Source organism: Macrobrachium rosenbergii, chromosome 10, assembly GCF_040412425.1.
Source record: "Macrobrachium rosenbergii isolate ZJJX-2024 chromosome 10, ASM4041242v1, whole genome shotgun sequence".
NCBI lineage: Eukaryota > Metazoa > Arthropoda > Malacostraca > Decapoda > Palaemonidae > Macrobrachium > Macrobrachium rosenbergii.
Genome location: NC_089750.1, coordinates 69506061 through 69526356, shown reverse-complemented (window position 1 = coordinate 69526356; position 20296 = coordinate 69506061). Strand labels below are relative to the sequence as shown.

Sequence of the window (20296 nt, the reverse complement as noted above, 5' to 3'; positions counted from 1 at the left end):
GACAGCTTATTATAAGAGACGTTCTCATTCTCTTAATACATTTTAAAACGCAATTGAAGACAGGTTTTCAAACGATTACAAACTAATATCTAACTGCACAAAAATGTACTTTTTTGACATATTAGATGAATATTCCATTTTACGAAACGTTCTAATTCTTTTAATACAATTTAAAACGCAATATAAGATAGGTTTATAGACGATTACAGATTAATATCTAACTAAAACCAAATTTTCATTTTTGTCAAATTTCGTGGACATTCCATTTTATGAAACGTTCTAATTACCCTTAATACAATGAAAAACGCACGTGAAGACAGGTTTTCAAACGATTAATGACAAATTTATACCTAATCTCACAAAAATGTGCATTTTTGCTAAATTCGGTGGATATTCCATTTCACGAAACGTTCTAATTCTCAAAAGCCATTTATTCGAGCTTCCAAACTACGAAACTTGGAACGAATCCCCAGCGAAAATCTTTTATGAAATGCTATAATTTCCCTAAGCCTTGCACTACGTCTCCATTACGAAAATTGAAGGAAACCCCAGCAAAAATCTTTTTGGAAATGCCCTATTTCTCTCAAACCTTGCATTCGATCTTGTGCGCTGTGAAACTTGAAGGCTACTCCAGCGAAAATTTTATATGAAATGCCATATTTCTCTCAAGCCTTGCATTTGAGCTCCTTCACTGCGAAGCCTGAAGGAAACCTCTGCAAAAATCTTATATGACATGCCATATTTAACTTAAGCATTTATTCGAGCTTCTTCACTACGAAACTTAAAGGAAACCTCAGCGAAAATCTTATATGAAATGCCATATATCTCTCAAGCCTTGTATTCGAGCTCCTTCACTGCGAAGCTTGAAGGAAACCTCAGCGAAAATCTTATATGAAACGCCATATTTCTCTCAAGCCTTGTATTCGAGCTGTGAAACTTGAAGGAAACCCCACCGAAAATTTTTCATGAGATGCTATATTTCTCTCAGGTCTTGTATTCGACCTTCTTCACTACCAAAACTGCTAAAATTTCTCTTACGACTTGCAATCGAGCTTCTCCAACACAAAACTTGAAGGATAACCCAACAAAAACAGAAAGAAATTTAGCCATAACGATTCACCTTGGCAGGCTGAACAATCACGACACTCTGGAAGATGGAGAGAAGCATAGCCGTGAGCCAGGAATTAGCCTTCTCCTTGCCCCACTGTATGCTGTAGGAGAACACCATGAAAGCAGACACTCCGATCGCACCGGCAACCAGCAACCAAGCGAAGAACACGCACCACCACGGCAATGTGATCGGCTTCTTCTTCTTCTTCTTCTTCTTTTTCTTATCACTGGAATCCTGGTCGTCTGCGTCACCGTCCGAATCTAGTTTACTGACTAGGAGGAAGTTTCAGGTAAGACTTGAGTCCGGTGTAAAACTCGTTTGCTATTTTTTATTTTCTGACAAACTAAGAAAGTTATGGGGCTTACTTTTTTTGTCGTATCAGAAGGAACATAATTTACAGAAAGATAAAGTGAAAATATTACATCATTTCATGTATAGTACTGAGAACATCTTTACTTTTGGCTTCATTATAATACATACTACAATGGGCAACAACAGAGATTCTACAATGGACAGAGAACTCAGTTCCTTCCATCATATATATATATATATATATATATATATATATATATATATATATATATATATATATATATATATATATATATATAAAATATATATACATATGTATATATATATATACTATATATATACATATATATATACTGTTATTATTACTTTTTTAACTCAATAATCGTTCTCGTCATTATGCCCAATGGTTAGCTTCCTATATGGCTTTTATATTGCCCTAAATCAATCATTATTTCTCACATTTCCCGGCTACAAGCACCTTACCTATCCCCCACATTTCCCAATTACTAACGCCATACCTATCTTCCCATCCTCAGCCTGCGCCACCTTCTGGAGCAACGCGTCCGTCTTACTAGGTCTGGGGCGACACTTCCTAAATATCTGGTCCATTGGCGACGCTCGGAGGAATGACAATCAAGGTGCCCATGATGCTCACCTGCGACGAAAGGTAAACAAAAGATCAATCAATTACTTTCTGGCTGTTGTCTTTGTTACGTTGGAAAAGGTGGTTAAGTAAATAAATAAGTGAGAGAATGGAAAATAAAACCGATACACCTGAAATGCCGAGATAAAACTCCTTGTCTTATGATCTTCAGATACGGGTCTGTCATTGCCTCAAGAACAGTGTATCAGCTGATGCTGCTCTTTCTTGTGTGAGTTTGTGCAGTGTAAAGCGCGGGAGTAATAATAACTTAGCATTTTGCTTTCGTGTTTTATTTATTCATTGACTGTTTCCCTTTATTTATTTGTTAATTTATCTGTTTTTCTAATAACTGATCTCCTCTTTCTGTATTATCCTTTACCATTCTGTTACCTCACTCAAATGAACACCATATTCTTTGGAAGGTTGAATTTCAAGTCAGTGGCTCCTGTGGTGGACTTGCTCCATATGCATAGGGTTCATCTTCTGAATAATAATAATAATAATAATAATAATAATAATAATAATAATAATAATAATAATAATAATAATAATAATAATAATAATATTAATAATAATAATAATAATAAAATAATAATAATAATAATGTCAAGATTCCAGATAAGTACAAGAAATCATGATGATGATGATTATTATTATTAAAAAATACTCATAGTAACATGAGTCTTAAAATGGAGAAGCAACTCCACAGCTATATATATGCACACATATTCAGAGATAAATAAATACAGATAGCTTTCGGGAATCTGAAAGGAGGAACCGAACAAGTTTCCGAAAGCCATTTGTACTGATTTATCTTTAAATACACGTACATATACATAGCTGTGGATTTGCTTCTCCAATATTATTATTATTATTATTATTATTATTATTATTATTATTATTATTATTATTATTATTATTATTATTATTATTATTATTATTATTCTTTTCAACTCACCCAAAGCTGGAATGTTGTAACCGTCATAAATCCCAGCTCCAACTTGGTCGTCCTGACGGGCTCCGACTTGTAGAACATGGCGTTCACCACCATCGTGAGGAAAGTCACGGACACGACCACGGACAGGCGCTGCACCCTCGTGTAGGTGCTCTTGTAGGGCCTGACGAAGATGGACACCCTAGGGGTGGAGGTTGGGGGGGGGGGAGGTGAAGAAGGAATTGAGAAACCAGTGAGCGACTTGATTTCAAATTTTGTCGTTATATTCTTAGTTCATTGATTATTGATTTGTGAATGTTTGGTTTAACGACCTGGCGCTATTCTATCCCCGGTTGGGAGATTTCTATCTACAGTACGTAACAGTTATAGTTTTGTTATTATTAATATTATTATTATTATATAAAATTGAGATCATGCAACTATTACTACTATCATAATTAAATTATTATTATTATTATTATTATTATTATTATTATTATTATTATTATTATTATTATTATTATTATTATTATTAGTGTAGAAGTCCACAATGGTGTAAATTTCTAATATATATTTACATTTACACAATTGTGAATTTCTCCACCATTCTAATGACTCAGGCTGTAATGAGATTTTTATGAATTATTATTATTATTATTATTATTATTATTATTATTATTATTATTATTATTATTATTATTATTATTATTATTATTATTATGAAAGAAATTTATTCACATCACCGAAAACCAAAACAGAGACATCGCACAATATCACAACAAGTTCTCTAAATCATCTACAGTAGGAACCTCTCCTCACCACAGGTGCCCATCGGTGAGGTTCTTCTTGGAGGTGTTGACGAAGAGGTTCCTGAAGGCGGTGATATCTTCCGGCGTGGCTACAGGAACCAAGCGGTCTATTTGGCCGTCATCTTCGTCCACTGCCAGCCACCGATTCACTATGAATGCGAATCTGAAGCAATAAATATGAGCTATTGCTATTTTCAAAATGATTGCTTAATGGAGATGACCTGGAGTTAAAAGATCCTTCAAATGATTGGTTGGTTAATTGAGATTGATTGGTCTAATCCTATTTCAAAGTAACTCTGTTATTCTTGACCTGCAGTTGAGAGATGCTTCAAATGATTGGCTGATTGAGATGGATTGGTCTAATCCTATTTCAAAGTATGTCTGTTATTCTTGACCTACAGTTAAAAGATGCTTCAAATGACTGGCTGATTGATGTTGATTGGCCTAATTCTACAAAATGGCGTGAATGACTGACTTAACACCATAAACTAACTTTAAAGAACTGTCCTTCAAAAGTACGTAGAGATAATAGATGCTTAAAATGACTGGCTGATTAAATAAGACTGATTGGTCTAATCCTATAAGCTGGTGTTAAAGATATTTTCAAATGACCTTCGTGAGTGATTGACTAAACGCCATAAACTGAATTTAAAGACCCGTTCTTCAAAAAATGCGGTTCCTATCCGCTTACGTCTTTCCCGTCTGGAGATCCGAGACGGTGAATCTGTCAAGATACCATCCAGCCTTGTCGTTCTTCCCCGAGTTGTCGTGCCAGATCCTGAGGTACGTGGGATCCCCTAGTGGACCTTCCGTACTCATTACGTACTGCACGGATGACCCCCTTGTGTGTTCCTTTGGGAAGACAAAATTGTTGAGGGAAAGTAATAATAATCTAGCTATTATTATTATTATTATTATTATTATTATTATTATTATTATTATTATTATAGAAAGACTCTGAGTAGAAGGAAAAGTAAGAAGCAACAATGAAATAGAAACAATTATGGGAAGGAATATTTGTTTCACTTCCTTCCCACAACAGAAAAAAACCACTACTTCCTTCCCGCAAGAGAAAAGACCCATCATTCCTTTTCACAACAGAAAAGACCCATCCCTTCCTTTCCACAACAGAAAAGTCCCATCACTTTCTTCACGCAACAGAACAGACCCATCACTTCCTATCCACAACAGAAAAGACCCATCACTTCCTTCCCACAACAGAAAAGACCCACCACTTCCTTTCCACAACAGAAAAGACCCATCACTTCCTTCCCACAACAGAAAAGACCCACCACTTCCTTTCCACAATAGCAAAGACCCATCACTTCCTTCCCACAACAGAAAAGACCCACCACTTCCTTTCCACAACAGAAAAGACCCATCACTTCCTTCCCACAACAGAAAAGACCCACCACTTCCTTTCCACAACAGCAAAGACCCATCACTTCCTTCCCACAACAGAAAAGACCCACCACTTCCTTTCCACAACAGAAAAGACCAGCCACTTCCTTTCCACAACAGAAAAGGGCCACCACTTCCTTCCCACAAGAGAAAAGACCCAGCACTTCCTTTCCACAACAGCAAAGAACCATCACTTCCTTCCCACAATAGAAGAGGCCCAGCGCTTCCTTCCCATAACAGAAAAGAACTAACGCTTCCCTTCCACAACAGAAAAGACCCATCACTTCCTTCCCGCAAGAGAAAAGATCCACCACTTCCTTCCCACGGCAGAAAAGAACAATCTCAATAACCCTTTCCTACCTTCCGCTTGTCGTCGGAGAGTTTCCTGACGCCGGTGTCCTCGTCTGTGCCCGAGAGGACGAAGGAGATGTTGCTAGCCGTCCCGGACTTGCCTTTCATCCCCGTCATCACCGTCAGGAGGTAGAGGTACTTCTCCCCAGCCAGGTTGTCCGCAAGGGCTGTCACCCCCCACTGTGGGAGTCAGATACCAATTAAGGCGTGTTGTTTAAAAGGAATGGCCCTTTGTTTACATTTAACAATAAATCATTATGTTTTTTAGTTATTTTAGCCAGGACAAAAAAAGGTTTATTATTACTGCCTATGATATGCGTATATATATCAATATCATTTACTGTTATATGCTTAATTGCTCTTTTAAATATTATAGTTACTAATTACGTTTATTTCCTCTAATAGTCGAAATATATTTTAATTAAAAAGCTTTCTGAACTGAGCACTTAAAAGCACAGCATTAATGTCTGAATTAATCAAATGATTTCTTATCCACATTTTCGCGAACTTTTTGATGTTCAAGCCCGAAACACTGAGAGAGAGAGAGAGAGAGAGAGAGAGAGAGAGAGAGAGAGAGAGAGAGAGAGAGAGAGAGAGCAAATCACCTTCTTGACATCCTGCTTATCCTTGTACCTGGCCCAGATTCCTACGAGGACGTACAGAGCCAGGAGGACGCAGATAGTCACCAAGACGGCGAAATTGTCCTTCAGCTTCGCTCCCAGGTTGTCGTAGACGGAGCCGAAGTCGATCGTGTTCGGGGGCACGAAGAAGTCGCTGCCGAAGGAGGTCAGGTGGTTGCAGGCGCACCTCACCATGCGGGTGTTGGTGGCTGGGGTCACCTGGGCACGGAGGAGACGCAATTTTGTTTTTAGGTTTTTTTTTTTTTTTGTTCTTTACGGTTCCTTAGTTTGTTATTTTTGTTTTTTTTTTTGTTTTAGAAATGTCTTTCATTAGGTTGGTTAATGTCGTGACTCCGCAGATATATATATTTGTAGTTTATACATTTATTTTCTTTTAACATCATAATTTTGTTTTCTGTATTTATAATTTATACATTTACTTTATTTTGACATCAGGATTTTCTTCTCTCTCTCTCTCTCTCTCTCTCTCTCTCTCTCTCTCTCTCTCTCTATCTATATATATATATATATATATATATATATATATATATATATATATATATATATATATATATATATATATATATATATATACATATATATATACTATATACATATATATATATATATATATATATATATATATATATATATATATATATATATATATATATATATATACTGTACATACTGTATATATATATATATATATATATATATATATATATATATATATATATATATATATATATATATATACATACTATATATATATATATATATATATATATATATATATATATATATATATATATATATATATATATATATATATATACTGTACATACTGTATAATATATATATATATATATATATATATATATATATATATATATATATATATATACACATATAAATTTCAAATATAGAACTCTAAGCAACAACATCAAATCCCGAAAAGAGTCCTGTAGATTTCAATAACATAATGATAACCTGATCTGCTCGAACCCCACCCCACCCCGACGCCCCCACACCCCAAAGCAGATCAAATTTACCTGCCGGGCATATATCAGACTTACCCTGCAGCCATCCGTATCCCAGCTCTCAGCCTCCGAGTTCCAGAAGCGGCAGATTGGGGTGATCGTCTGCAGGGTGTAGTTGGCGAGGTCGATATAATCGTACGGGTTTGGTGGCTCCTCGTACCAAGGGTAAACGTAGCTGAGAGTAAAATAATTAATGAATTAATAAATAGATAATTAATAACAAAAAATGTATAGTAAATGTGGATGCTTATGTAAATCACTTTTTGACTCCCATCGGGATCGAACTCAGGTCTTTCAACGGCAAGGGCGCTGCCAGCTGAACCACGCAAAGGAATTCATTTGTTTTTGTTTCACACGTGATTGTGTGTTGGTTGTTTCTGTCGTGTGTATGTATGTATATATATATATATATATATATATATATATATATATATATATATATATATATATATATATATATATATATATATATATATATATATATATATATATATATATATATATATATATATATATATATATATTATATATATATATATATATATAATTATATATCTATATATATACTTCTTTGTGTGTATATATATATATCTACATATATATATATAATATATATATACATATACATATATATATATATATATATATATATATATATATATATATATTTACATATACATATACTGTATTATATATATATATATATATATATATATATATATATATATATATATATATTTATATTATAGTTATATATATAAACACATAGATCAAATGGTAATGATGGTAATACCACTGGTATAATGGCGAAGCTACGGATAAAAATATTACCCCGCTTGTATACTGACTTTTAAATACAGAAATTAAAAGACCCCAATAATTCTACAGCTGGAAAATCTCGAATAAGTCGCGTGAGTAAGAAAAATGTCTTGGTATTAAGAGAAAGACAGACAGACAGACAGACAAAGGCATGCAGAGGAAAACGCAATTAAAACAAATGTAGTGAACTGACAGCAAGCACTGGAAAAAAGAGAGTTGGAACAATTTCCAAAATTAAGGAAGAAGAATGTTAATTCGGAAAGCTGCGCATTGAGAGAAACAGAAGCCACGGCTATATTCAATGAGAAGTGAGTACTAGTACTAGAGTAACTCACTCGTCCATGCTGAAGATGTCGACTTCTTTGTCAGCTACTGGCGAAAGCGTTGTCGGAGCGGCAGGCTCTTCATAAGAGTAATCGGTTTCCAAACTGAAGTTAACTGTGAAAAGAAAAGGATCAAATTACGGAAAATTCTTGGTAAGTTTTCCCTCAAACATACTTTTAAGATGTGTTTTGTCTTTCTTTTATTGTTTATATTGTATATATGGATTTATCCTTGGTAAAAAGGTGCTCAGTATCTATAATCTAATATATAAATTTCTGACTCACATCAGGATCGAACTCAGGTCCTTCAATTGAAAGGCAAGGGGCGCTGCCCACCAGGTCATACAAGACTTGTATGGCCTAGTGGGCAGCGCCCTTGCCTTCAATTGAAAGACCTGGGTTGATCCTGATGAGTCAGAAATTTATTTCTGTTCCACACGTGATTGTGATTGATTACAGTATTTGTATAATCTAATATATATATATATATATATATATATATATATATATATATATATATATATATATATATATATATATATATAGTATGTGTGTGTTTTATATATATGTGTATGTACAGTATGTACACAATATACGAGTGTATATATATATATATATATATATATATATATATATATATATATATATATATATATATATATATATATATCTACCATTTTATCTCTCTTTACTTCACCGCTTTATCGTCCTCACCTTGCTGCTTCACCCGGACATAGTAATCCCCAGTGCCGTGATACTCGATGAAGTCAGGAGAGACGAAGATGGAGTAGGTCATCTCGTCCTCGTCTTCCGGTGACAAGTCGTCCACATCTTCTTCGGACAAGTTACGTGGTATCTGAAAAAAAGATTTTTACTTCTGGTGGCTCTTCTATGCTGTAATTGCTTTAGCATAGGAGAGAGAGAGAGAGAGAGAGAGAGAGAGAGAGAGAGAGAGAGAGAGAGAGAGAGAGAGAGAGAGAGAAATGATCTAAATCATTATTTTCTATAATCACAGAACACATTTGAGTGCATGGCATCACTTTCTATTTTGCGTCACAGGAGAGAGAGAGAGAGAGAGAGAGAGAGAGAGAGAGAGAGAGAGAGAGAAAGTTATCTAAATGAATATTTTTCTATACTTACAGAAGAAAATTGAGTGCATGGTATCACTTTCCTATTCACATTACAGGAGAGAGAGAGAGAGAGAGAGAGAGAGAGAGAGAGAGAGAGAGAGAGAGAGAGAGAGAGAGAGAATGAATGCTGTAAATCATATTTTCAATACATAGTGAAGCCGCTTGAGTGTATGGTAACACTTTTCTTTTTACGTCATAGGGTATCTAGGGTGCGTCCACACTACAGTAACAGTGTCATAAACGCAGTTGGCAACTTACCGAAAACATATCCTAAACAATTTGAAAACAAGTCGATGAGCATAAATAGAAAACGAACCTTTAGCAAATGCAAAAAAGCACTGGTCTGGACTACCAGTAAGTCATTGACTTGCATTCAACCTGTTTCAAACATGTTGAAAACAAGTCAGCGACCATAAATGGAAAACGAACCTTGTGCAAATGCTGGACAAAGTTAAGAAGCATTGTTTAGGACAACGAGTAAGTCGCTGAATTGTATTCAACATGTTTGCAACAAGTATCCGACGTGTTCTCATGACCTGTTTTACTGCAGTGTGAATGCGCCCACAAACAGAGGAATGTGTGCAACTGGAACCTCAAAAGTTAAAGCAAAGATGCAATTCATCACCAGCCTAAAACAATTCTCTTTGTAGTTTAATCATTCTCTTACATTTTATCTATCTATTTGTTAATTTGCTAATCTATTTTTTCTTTCCTAATAAGTGATCTCTTCTTTCTGTATTTCCTATTACCTTCTGTAACTTCTTTCACATGAACACCATATTCTTTGGAAGCTCGAATTTCAAGTCAATGGGCCCTGTAGTAGGATTGTTCCATACGAATAGGGTTCATCTTCTGAATAAAATAATAATAATAATAATAATACTAATAATAATATGGAGGCTTGAATTTCAAGTCAATGGCCCCTGAATAATAATAATAATAATAATAATAATAATAATAATTAATAATAATGATCATGATCATCATCATCATAATAATAATATGGAAGCTTGAATTTCAAGTCAATGGCCCTGTGGGCTTGTTTCATATGAATAGGGTTCATCTTCTGAACAATAATAATAATAATAATAATAATAATAATAATAATAATAATAATAATAATAATAATAACACTCACGAAGGTGACACACAGTCTTACCTGGTATGCGAGGTCATAATTCACGTCATCGGCCCTTTCGCCGTAACGGATCAGAACTTCGAAAGTCGCGTTGTCTGAATCTGGTCTGTTCGGATAAAAGGATCGCAAAGCAACATACAAGTTGAAAGGACATGAGCTCAATGCTGACACTCCTGTTTATAGTTTGGTTATATTTTGCATATGCTCATCGTGTTTGTTTAATCCTGATATAAAGTTTAACATATAGATGTTATGATGTTTATATAGTAATGGTAATGAAGTTATTCTATCATCAAGAACCTATTATGCTAATGTATATTCTCAACATGCTGTTAGAATACCTATGAATTATGTCAGTGTTCCAGATGACAAAAATTCTGAGTTAAGAGGATATTGGAAATAATTCCTGCTACATGGCGACATACCAAGGTAATTCCTGAGCCATGAATCAACACCCTTTGACATAAGATAGACAAAATGAAGATAAAATACGATAATACCTCAAGACCAGATAAATGGCAGAGTTGTTGTTGGCAACGTTTATGACATGCGTGTTGTCCCACGTGGCGTCTCTTCTCACGAAGGGTGAAAACTCCACCTGAAATTAAGAGATTTTAGACCTTAAAAGCTCAGCTCATCTGTTACTAGGAATCATATCCAGAGAGTGAGATTTAAAACAGATTTCAAGTCCATGGCCCCTTAAGGCTTGTTCCATTTGAATAGGGGTTTATCATCAGAATAATAATAATGATAATAATAATAATAATAATAATGCTAAAAAATTTCACAATATCGTGATAGACTAAGTAATAGAAATCCACAATTCATTTATATAATTGTGGATTTTTATAATAATAATAATAATAATAATAATAATTATGAATTTTCATTACACAATAAAAAATAACAATAACTGCAACAACAATAATAATAATAATAATTAAAAATATTCGTGGTTTTTTATTAATAATAACTGTGGATTTTATCACAATAATAATAATAATAATAAAAATAATAATAATAATAATAATAATAATAATAAAAATAATAACTGGATTTTTGTTACATGATAATAATAATAATAATAATAATAATAATAAAATAATAATAAAAATAATTAAAATAATAAAAATAATAACTGGATTTTTATTAAATAATAATAATAATAATAATAATAATAATAATAATAATAATAATAATATAATAATAATAATAATATCCGGTGGTTTAGTGATGTGTAAGAGGTAGTTCTCACTGAATGTCGACTAGCTTCGCCCTCCTCGTTAGGGCATCATTCAGGACAGGAAACTAGTCGACAGTCAACGAAATAATAATAATAATAATAATAATAATAATAATAATAATAATAATAATAATAATAATACTGACCGGCTCTGGCACATTGGCAGGGTCAATGTCAACTTCGATGATGATGTCCTCGTCGGTGTCTTTGATCTCGAGGTCATTCCCTTTGCCGTCCCCCAAGGTCAAGGACACCACGGCTGACCTGAGGTTGGAGGCGCCGCTGCCCCACACGAAGGGGTTCTCGCTCATCGACATGGCCTGCCGTTGGAGAGAGAGAGAGAGAGAGAGAGAGAGAGAGAGAGAGAGAGAGAGAGAGAGAGATTATTTAATTATTCCAACCACTTTAGTACTGATAACGATGACAGAAGTAAATGAAGACCATATTAATGAGAGAGAGAGAGAGAGAGAGAGAGAGAGAGAGAGAGAGAGAGAGAGAGAGAGAGAGAATGTTCAGATATTATTCCAATCACTCCAGTACTAAAAACGATACCAGAAATAAATGGTGACCATATCAATGAGAGAGAGAGAGAGAGAGAGAGAGAGAGAGAGAGAGAGAGAGAGAGAGAGAGAGAGAGAGAGAGATTATTTAATTATTCCAACCACTTTAGAACTGATAACGCTGACAGAAGTAAATGAAGACCATATTAATGAGAGAGAGAGAGAGAGAGAGAGAGAGAGAGAGAGAGAGAGAGAGAGAGAGAGGTTATTCAGTTATTATTCCAATCACTCCAGTACTAAAAACGATACCAGAAATAAATGGTGACCATATCAATGAGAGAGAGAGAGAGAGAGAGAGAGAGAGAGAGCAGATATGTTATTTAATTTTTATTTCAATCACTTTAGTACTGATAACATTAATAGTCTTAAATGGTCACCATATCGTGATAGTGGTGGAGAGGACAGATGGTAATAAAAATAGCAATAGTAATAATTGTAGTAACAATGATGATCACAGTAAGGATAAAACGGTAATATTAATAATGTGATAATAACGAATGTTTACGGTGATGATAATGACATAAAGAGCAATAATAACGATAATTACGATGGGGATGATGATAACGAATACAGTAGTCCGTAGCCAGCAATCAGTAATATAAAACTTAAACAAGTAAAATATGCGCCGAAGTTTCTTCGGCGCAATCGAGTTTTCTGTACATCGTATAATCAAGGCCACCGAAAATAGCTCTGTCTTCCGGCGGTTTCGGTATAATGCTGTATGAGCCGCGGCCCATGAAACTTTAACAAAGGCCCGGTGGTGGCCTGGCGTATATCGTTGCCAGATGCACGATTATGGCTAACTTTAACCTTAAATAAAATAAAAACTACTCAGGTTAGAGGGCTGCAATTTGGTATGTTTGATGATTGGAGGGTGGATGATCGACATACCAATTTGCAGCCCTCTAGCCTCAGTAGTTTTTAAGATCTGAGGGCGGACAGAAAAAGTGCGGACAGAAAAAAGTGCGGACGGACAGACAAAGTCGGCATAATAGTTTTCTTCTCAGAAAACTAAAACGACAAACTATTTTATTATATTGATAGTGGACAAATTCATAAAGGTTCATGTAATTCCTGAATTAAATGTCTTCTATAAATTATTTATTTGAAAAATGAATATGTTTATTACATCACACAGATACCTGAGTATTTATGCAACATAAAATATATTAATAGAGGCAGACAGGTACTAAGCCAGAAAGAGAGTATGTATGTATGTGTGTGTGTGTACGTGCGTGCGTGTGTGCTTGAATGTGTGTATGGATATGTATACATACACACACACACACGCACGCACACGCACATATACATCTACCCCATTTAACGACAGGAACCTCCTCCACAGCTCCTCTGAATCTACTTACTTTTTGATCCAAGAAATCTGGTTTTTTACTCGTGCCAAGAGATCCTACAGAGGGGAGCTTGAAGCCTCCTGACCCCGCCCTTGTGCTGGTGTTGCCCAAGGACTCTGCCAGCGTCCGTCCTGCTATGAGGTCGAACACCTCGGACTGGATCGTCACGGGAGCCTGACCTGATATAGAGATTTCAGTGACCAAGTTTCGTTGTTTTTTTTTTTTTTTTCTTGCCAAAAGGCGTCAAAAAAAGGTAGACTTTCTAACTAATGAACACATGTAAGTACTTTGGATTAAATTTCATTTTTTCCTTAATTTCAAAAATCGCACTATTAGAAAAAATGGGTAACATATACAAAAATTTTGCTAAAGAGGTTACATTTCAGTGACACTATACTATTTTTCCTGATCTTTAAAATTTACAGTTTTTGGAAAAAAGAAAAATATGTTTAATTTTTCTTATCTAAGAAGTAACAGCTACAGAAAAAGGGTTGGTAAATTTTTCACTGTGAATGATATATGAAGATTTGAGTGATTTCCAAAATTCCCAGTCCTGGATAATTTTTCAGCCTCAGAAAAACATGAGTAATATGTACCACAATTTTGCCTCAGACCTTCTATTTGAATGACGTTTCCTAACATTTAAAATCTACTATTTTGGAAAAGAGTTCAATTAACTTTTTCATTGTGGTATACTTTGAATAACATGTACTTTTTCTTATAAAAAAAATTAACAGCCTCAGAACCTGAGTGAGTAAATTTCCCAGATATAAACTTTCAACAATATATCAAGACTTAACTCATTTTAAAAATTCCCACTCTCAGAAAAAAAGGGGGGATATTATTTTCACAGAGATAAACTTTCAACAATATATTAAGAATGAACTAAGCCTAAAAGCTACAACTCTCAGAAAAAGGTGATATCAGAAACACACTTCTTCACTATAAATAAATTTGACTCATTTTAAAACTCCACACTCTCAGAAAAAGGGGATACTAAAAACGCACTTTTTCACTCTAAATCAAATTTAACTCATTTTAAAACTCCACACTCTCAGAAAAATGGGATATTAAAACACAATTTTTCAAAATGAACAGCCTATAAATAAAACCCACCTGGAACCTGGTTCGTCAAAACAGCACCAGCCACAGTGGCGCTGACACTCATCATTCCAGTCGTTACGTCACGAACCTGAAGGCGTTTTAATTAGAAAGTTAGATTGATTAAAAGGAAATTATAGGATTAAAGAAAAAAAGATTTTATCATTTATAAGACCGTCATAATTATGCAGCTGGGATTAAAACTCGTTTAATAAATCACGATACGTATTGAATTGAATTGAACATAGAATTTAGGCCAAGGGCCAAGCACTGGGACCTGAGAGGTCATTCAGCCCTGAAACGGAAATTGACAGTAAAAGTTCAAAAGGTGCAACAGGAGTAAAACCTCGCAGTTGCACTATAAATCAATTGTTAGGTGAGGGTGCACAGTAAGATGGAAGAAAGAGAATATGAAAGGAGGAACAGTAAAAGGAACGAAAGGGGTTGCAGCTAGGGGCCGAAGGCATGCTGCAAAGAACCTTAAGTAATGCCTACAGCGCACCGCATGAGGTGCACTGACGGCACTAACCCCCTGCCGGGTAAATCACAATACGTCAGTCGTTCTTGACCATAATCATGCAAGATAATTGCGGATAAATAATTGTGAATATGCGGTGTTAAAAAAGATAACTAAATTTAACCAAACACCATGTTTATTCTTCCTTTTCTTTCAAATAAATGTTAAAAAATATAATCAGACTTATCCCAGTATTATGTTCATTCTCCTTTTTCTTTCAAATAAATTTAAATATAAAAACAAAGTTAAAAAAAATAATTAAATTTATTCCAAACATTATGTTCAGTCTTCCTTTTCCTACAAATAAATGTAAATATAAAAACAATGTAAAAAAAGATAATTAAATTTATTCCAAACATTATGTTCATCCTTACTTTTCTTTCAAATAAATGTAAATAAAAAATAAATTTATCCAAACATTATATCCATTCTTACTTTTCTTTCAAATAAATGTAAATATAAAAACAAAGTTAAAATAGATAATTAAATTTATTCCAAACATTATGTTCAATCTTCCTTTTCTTATTCTTTCTACAAAAATTTACTGGAATTGTTACAAAAACTTTCAAAAACTAAAATAAAAAACTCTACCAAGTTCGTAGCGTCTTCCACAGCCGCCGCAGTTGTGGCAATGAGCGTGGTCGTAGCGATCGAGTCTGTGGTCGTCGGAATCATGGTCGTTGTGGTCGACTCGAAGAGGAAGTCGTTCGTCGAGTTCCAGTCGGTGAGGTTGGAGAGGAGGTCGTTCGCCTTGGCAACAGTGTTCCGGTAGCTAAGGGCTGCTGCTTTCCCCGCGTTAGCAACACTTGCTATCAGACCTTGTCAGGGGTAAAAAAAAATTAGCAATAATTGTGCTGAGATCGTTTCAAATTTGTAAGAGGCATAATATCTTTAAAAAAAGAGCAGCAATTGTGTGCTGAGACCATTTTATATTCGTTAAAATAGGAACAGTAATTATGTGCTGAGATCATTTTATATTCGTTAAAAAAGGAGCAGTAATTATGTGCTGAGATCATTTTATATTCGTAAGAGGCATATCTTTAAAAAAAGGAGCAGTGATTATGTGCTGAGATAATTTTATATTCATAAGAGGCATTGTATTTCTTAAAAAAGGAGCAGTAATTATGTGCTGAGATCATTTTACTTTCGCAGGAGGCATAATATCTTTAAAAAAAGAAGCAGTGATTACGTACTGAGATCATTTTAAATTTGCAAGAGGCATAATATCTTTAAAAAGGAGCAGTAATTATGTGCTGAGATAATTTTATATTCGCAAGAGGCATAATATCTTTAAAAAAGGAGGTGATTACGTACTTAGATCATTTTACATTCGCAAGAGGCATAATATCTTTAAAAAAAGGAGCAGTGATTACGTACTGAGATCATTTTAAATTTGTAAGAGGCATAATATCTTTAAAAAAGGAGAAGTAATTATGTGCTGAGATAAATTTATATTCATAAGAGGCATAATATCTTTAAAAAAGGAGCAGTGATTACGTACTGAGATCATTTTAAATTTGTAAGAGGCATAATATCTTTAAAAAAGGAGAAGTAATTATGTGCTGAGATAAATTTATATTCATAAGAGGCATAATATCTTTAAAAAGGAGCAGTGATTACGTACTGAGATCATTTTAAATTTGTAAGAGGCATAATATCTTTAAAAAGGAGAAGTAATTATGTGTTGAGATAAATTTATATTCATAAGAGGCATAATATCTTTAAAAAAGGAGCAGTGATTACGTACTGAGATCATTTTACATTCGCAAGAGGCATAATATCTTTAAAAAAAGGAGCAGTGATTACGTGCTAAGATCATTTTATAATCGCAAGAGGCATAATATCTTAAAAAAAGGAGCAGTGATTATGTACCGAGATCATTTCATATTCGTAAAAGGCATAATATCTTTCAAAAAAGGAGCAGTGAATATGTGCTGAAATTTCAATTCGTAAGAGGCATAACATCTCAGTGAATGATTTACGTCTGCCAAATCACTATCGTTTATTACGCACATATTAACATCTGGAAGTGGATTTCTCAACAAAATCAGTGTTTATTTAAAAAGATCTACAGTTATGTATTGAGCAAGTCTGCATTTGTTAAAATAAAAAAAAAATATTAAAAATGGGTCTTCTTCGGCCGTGTAAACGGTCGAAGGCTTCCATTCCTAATAATTTTTGTATTCTGACAAGGACAGACTTGCTATTACACTTGACAGGATTTTTACTTATTTCCCGTCACAGTACAGTGATGCACCATGGATGAAATCAGTCTTGGTTACTATGGATAATGGTGAACATCCAATAACTAATTAACATATTCGCAGTGAAGTACCAGGATCGATAACTGAATCAGTAGCTGGCATATTCTATTTGGTATAGAAATGTATCACTTCACTAGAAACGGCTAACAGTCATAAGCGAGGCAGCTAATTAGGAATGTTCCTAGGAGGCAGTTTTACTCTTCTTTCTCTGCATCTTTTCCCACTTCTATGTGGGGTCGATGAAGTGGCAGTTTAAATATAAGACAATCGAGAATTTCTACTGATATTTAAAGAGGCAGTTTAAATCTTGTACAAATGTTGAGTATTTCTACTGATATTTAAAGACGCAGTTTAAATATAGTACAGATGCTGAGAATTTCTACTGACATTTAAAGAGGAAGTTTAAATATTGTACAAATGTTGTGAAATTCTACTGACATTTAAAGAGGAAGTTGAAATATAGTACAAATGTTGAGCATTTCTACTGATATTTAAAGAGGCAGTTTAAATATTGTACAAATGTGGAGAATTTCTACTGATATTTAAAGAGGAAGTTTAAATATAGTACAAATGTTGAGAATCTCTACTGATATTTCAAGAGGCAGTTTAAATATTGTACAAATGTTGAGAATTTCTACTGATATTTAAGGAGGCAGTTTAAATATTATAAAAATGTTGAGAATTTCTACTGACATTTAAAGAGGCAGTTTAAATATTGTACAAATGTTGAGCATTTCTACAGATATTTAAAGAGGCAGTTTAAATATTGTACAATGTTGAGAATTTCTACTGATATTTACGGAGGTAGCTTAAATATTATACAAATGCTGAGAATTTCTACTGACATTTAAAGAGGCAGTTTAAATATTGTACAAATGTTGAGAATTTCTACTGATATTTAAAGAGGCAGTTTAAATATCAGTAGAAATTCTCAACATCTGTACAATATTTTGGCAAGGCATTACAAGGACATGTGACTCTAGGCTGCAGGAATACAAAATAAATATACCCCCCGAAGACAGAGAGAGAGAGAGAGAGAGAGAGAGAGAGAGAGAGAGAGAGAGAGAGAGAGAGAGAGAGACCTCCTCGCATCGTACCTGTAGCAGCATCCACGGTGGTCTTCATGGAGGGAGGCTCCCCTTTGTTCCCCTCGGTGAACCTCGTGAGACTACCAGCCATGTCTGACATATACTTGACTGTATTCCTCTGAGAGTCTTCAGACACTTCCGTGGCCACTTTCGTGACTGTCGAAATCGCCCTGTGGGTCGGAGTTCACATACCATTTATTTATTATTGTAATGGAATATAAAACTTAGGCCTAAGGCCAAGAACTGGGACCTATGAGGTCATTCAGCGCTGAAAGGGAAATTGGGAGTAAAAAGGTCCTGAAAGTTGTAACAGGAGGAAAACCTCGCAGTTACACTGTGAGACAAGTGTTAGGGGAGGGTTGAAAGCAAGATGGAAGAAAGAGAATATGAACGGAGGTACAGTAAAAGGAGTGAAAGGGTGTTGCAGCTAGGGGCCGAAGGGACGCTGCAAAGAACCGTAAGTAATGCCTACTGTGCACCGTGAGAGGTGCACTGACGGCACTACCAACCTACGGGGAAGATGTACCATGTAACCACTAACTAACAATTTCTTCTACACAGCTAATTACGAAAAAAAAATGGATTTTCAGACCCATTCTGCCAACAAGATTAAGAACATTAAGACTAAAAATACCTTCCAAACAGTCATGTATCAGTAAGTATAATTTTTCGTGCTAGAATTATTATTACTATTCAGAAGATGAACCCTATTCATATGGAACATGCCCACAGGGGCCACTGACTTGAAATTCAGACTTCCAAAGAATATAGTGCTCATTAGGAAGTAAGAGGAGGTAAAGGGGAATACAAAAACAACGGGTCTTACTTATCAAATAGAAAAAATAAATCAATAAATAGAAAAGAACTGTAATAAAATGCAAGGACAATAGCATTAGGTTAGTAATGCACTGCATCTTCGCTCGAACTGCTGAAGTTCCAATTGCACGATATCCTCAGGGACTCTGTTCCACAGTCCAACGGTGTAAGAAATAAAGAACTCCCGGAACTGAGAACTTCGACGGCGAGGCACATCTACTGCACATTGATGCAGCTGCTTCATGGAATCTGGTTACTCTCGGCAGGAAAAGGGGATCAGGGATCGACTGTGAATGCGAAAGACAGAAAGTGGCGTATATTTCAAACTACTGAAAATAAAACGACGTCATCTGTGTTACAAACATTTTCTCACCCCGAGCACTGCTGAATGGCGTCGAGGGTGTAGACTTTGGAGGAGCCGACAACGTCGATGAGAGTGGCCCTCATGTTTTTGCGTTCTTCTTCTTGCTGCCGAGCTGCTGCGGCGAGCTCCTCCTCCGTCATGTTGCTCGTGTCAGCCTTGATGCAGAGAAAATATTCGCGATACAAATTATGAAAGTTTGTGATATAACGCGTCATTTGAGCTTTGTTTAAACACCGAGTTAGCACGCCTATGTACCGATATATCATTTGAGATACAAAATACAGTCTGTCATTTCCATTATTGCGGCTTTTTGCTCATTATTTCCGGTCACAATATAGTGATGCACCACAGACAAAA

General features: G+C 34.8%; 1 protein-coding gene across 1 annotated transcript in view; it reads right to left on the bottom strand.

Annotated features, from left to right (window-relative positions):
• Positions 1 to 1325: 1325 nt before the first annotated feature.
• LOC136842795 (serine-rich adhesin for platelets-like) overlaps positions 1326 to 20296 on the bottom strand; it is a 109493-nt gene continuing 90522 nt past the window's right edge. The window contains exons 16-33 of the mRNA XM_067110639.1: positions 19949 to 20094; positions 18769 to 18929; positions 15999 to 16225; positions 14906 to 14981; positions 13802 to 13968; positions 12024 to 12197; positions 11135 to 11232; positions 10656 to 10740; positions 9081 to 9222; positions 8379 to 8481; positions 7261 to 7399; positions 6167 to 6400; positions 5571 to 5741; positions 4501 to 4661; positions 3820 to 3972; positions 3025 to 3202; positions 1942 to 2078; positions 1326 to 1383 (exon numbers count right to left, since the gene is read on the bottom strand). Coding sequence (XP_066966740.1) covers positions 2016 to 2078; positions 3025 to 3202; positions 3820 to 3972; positions 4501 to 4661; positions 5571 to 5741; positions 6167 to 6400; positions 7261 to 7399; positions 8379 to 8481; positions 9081 to 9222; positions 10656 to 10740; positions 11135 to 11232; positions 12024 to 12197; positions 13802 to 13968; positions 14906 to 14981; positions 15999 to 16225; positions 18769 to 18929; positions 19949 to 20094 — 2478 coding nt within the window. The 3' untranslated portion in view covers positions 1326 to 1383; positions 1942 to 2015. The remainder of the gene's footprint in view (positions 1384 to 1941; positions 2079 to 3024; positions 3203 to 3819; positions 3973 to 4500; positions 4662 to 5570; positions 5742 to 6166; positions 6401 to 7260; positions 7400 to 8378; positions 8482 to 9080; positions 9223 to 10655; positions 10741 to 11134; positions 11233 to 12023; positions 12198 to 13801; positions 13969 to 14905; positions 14982 to 15998; positions 16226 to 18768; positions 18930 to 19948; positions 20095 to 20296) is intronic.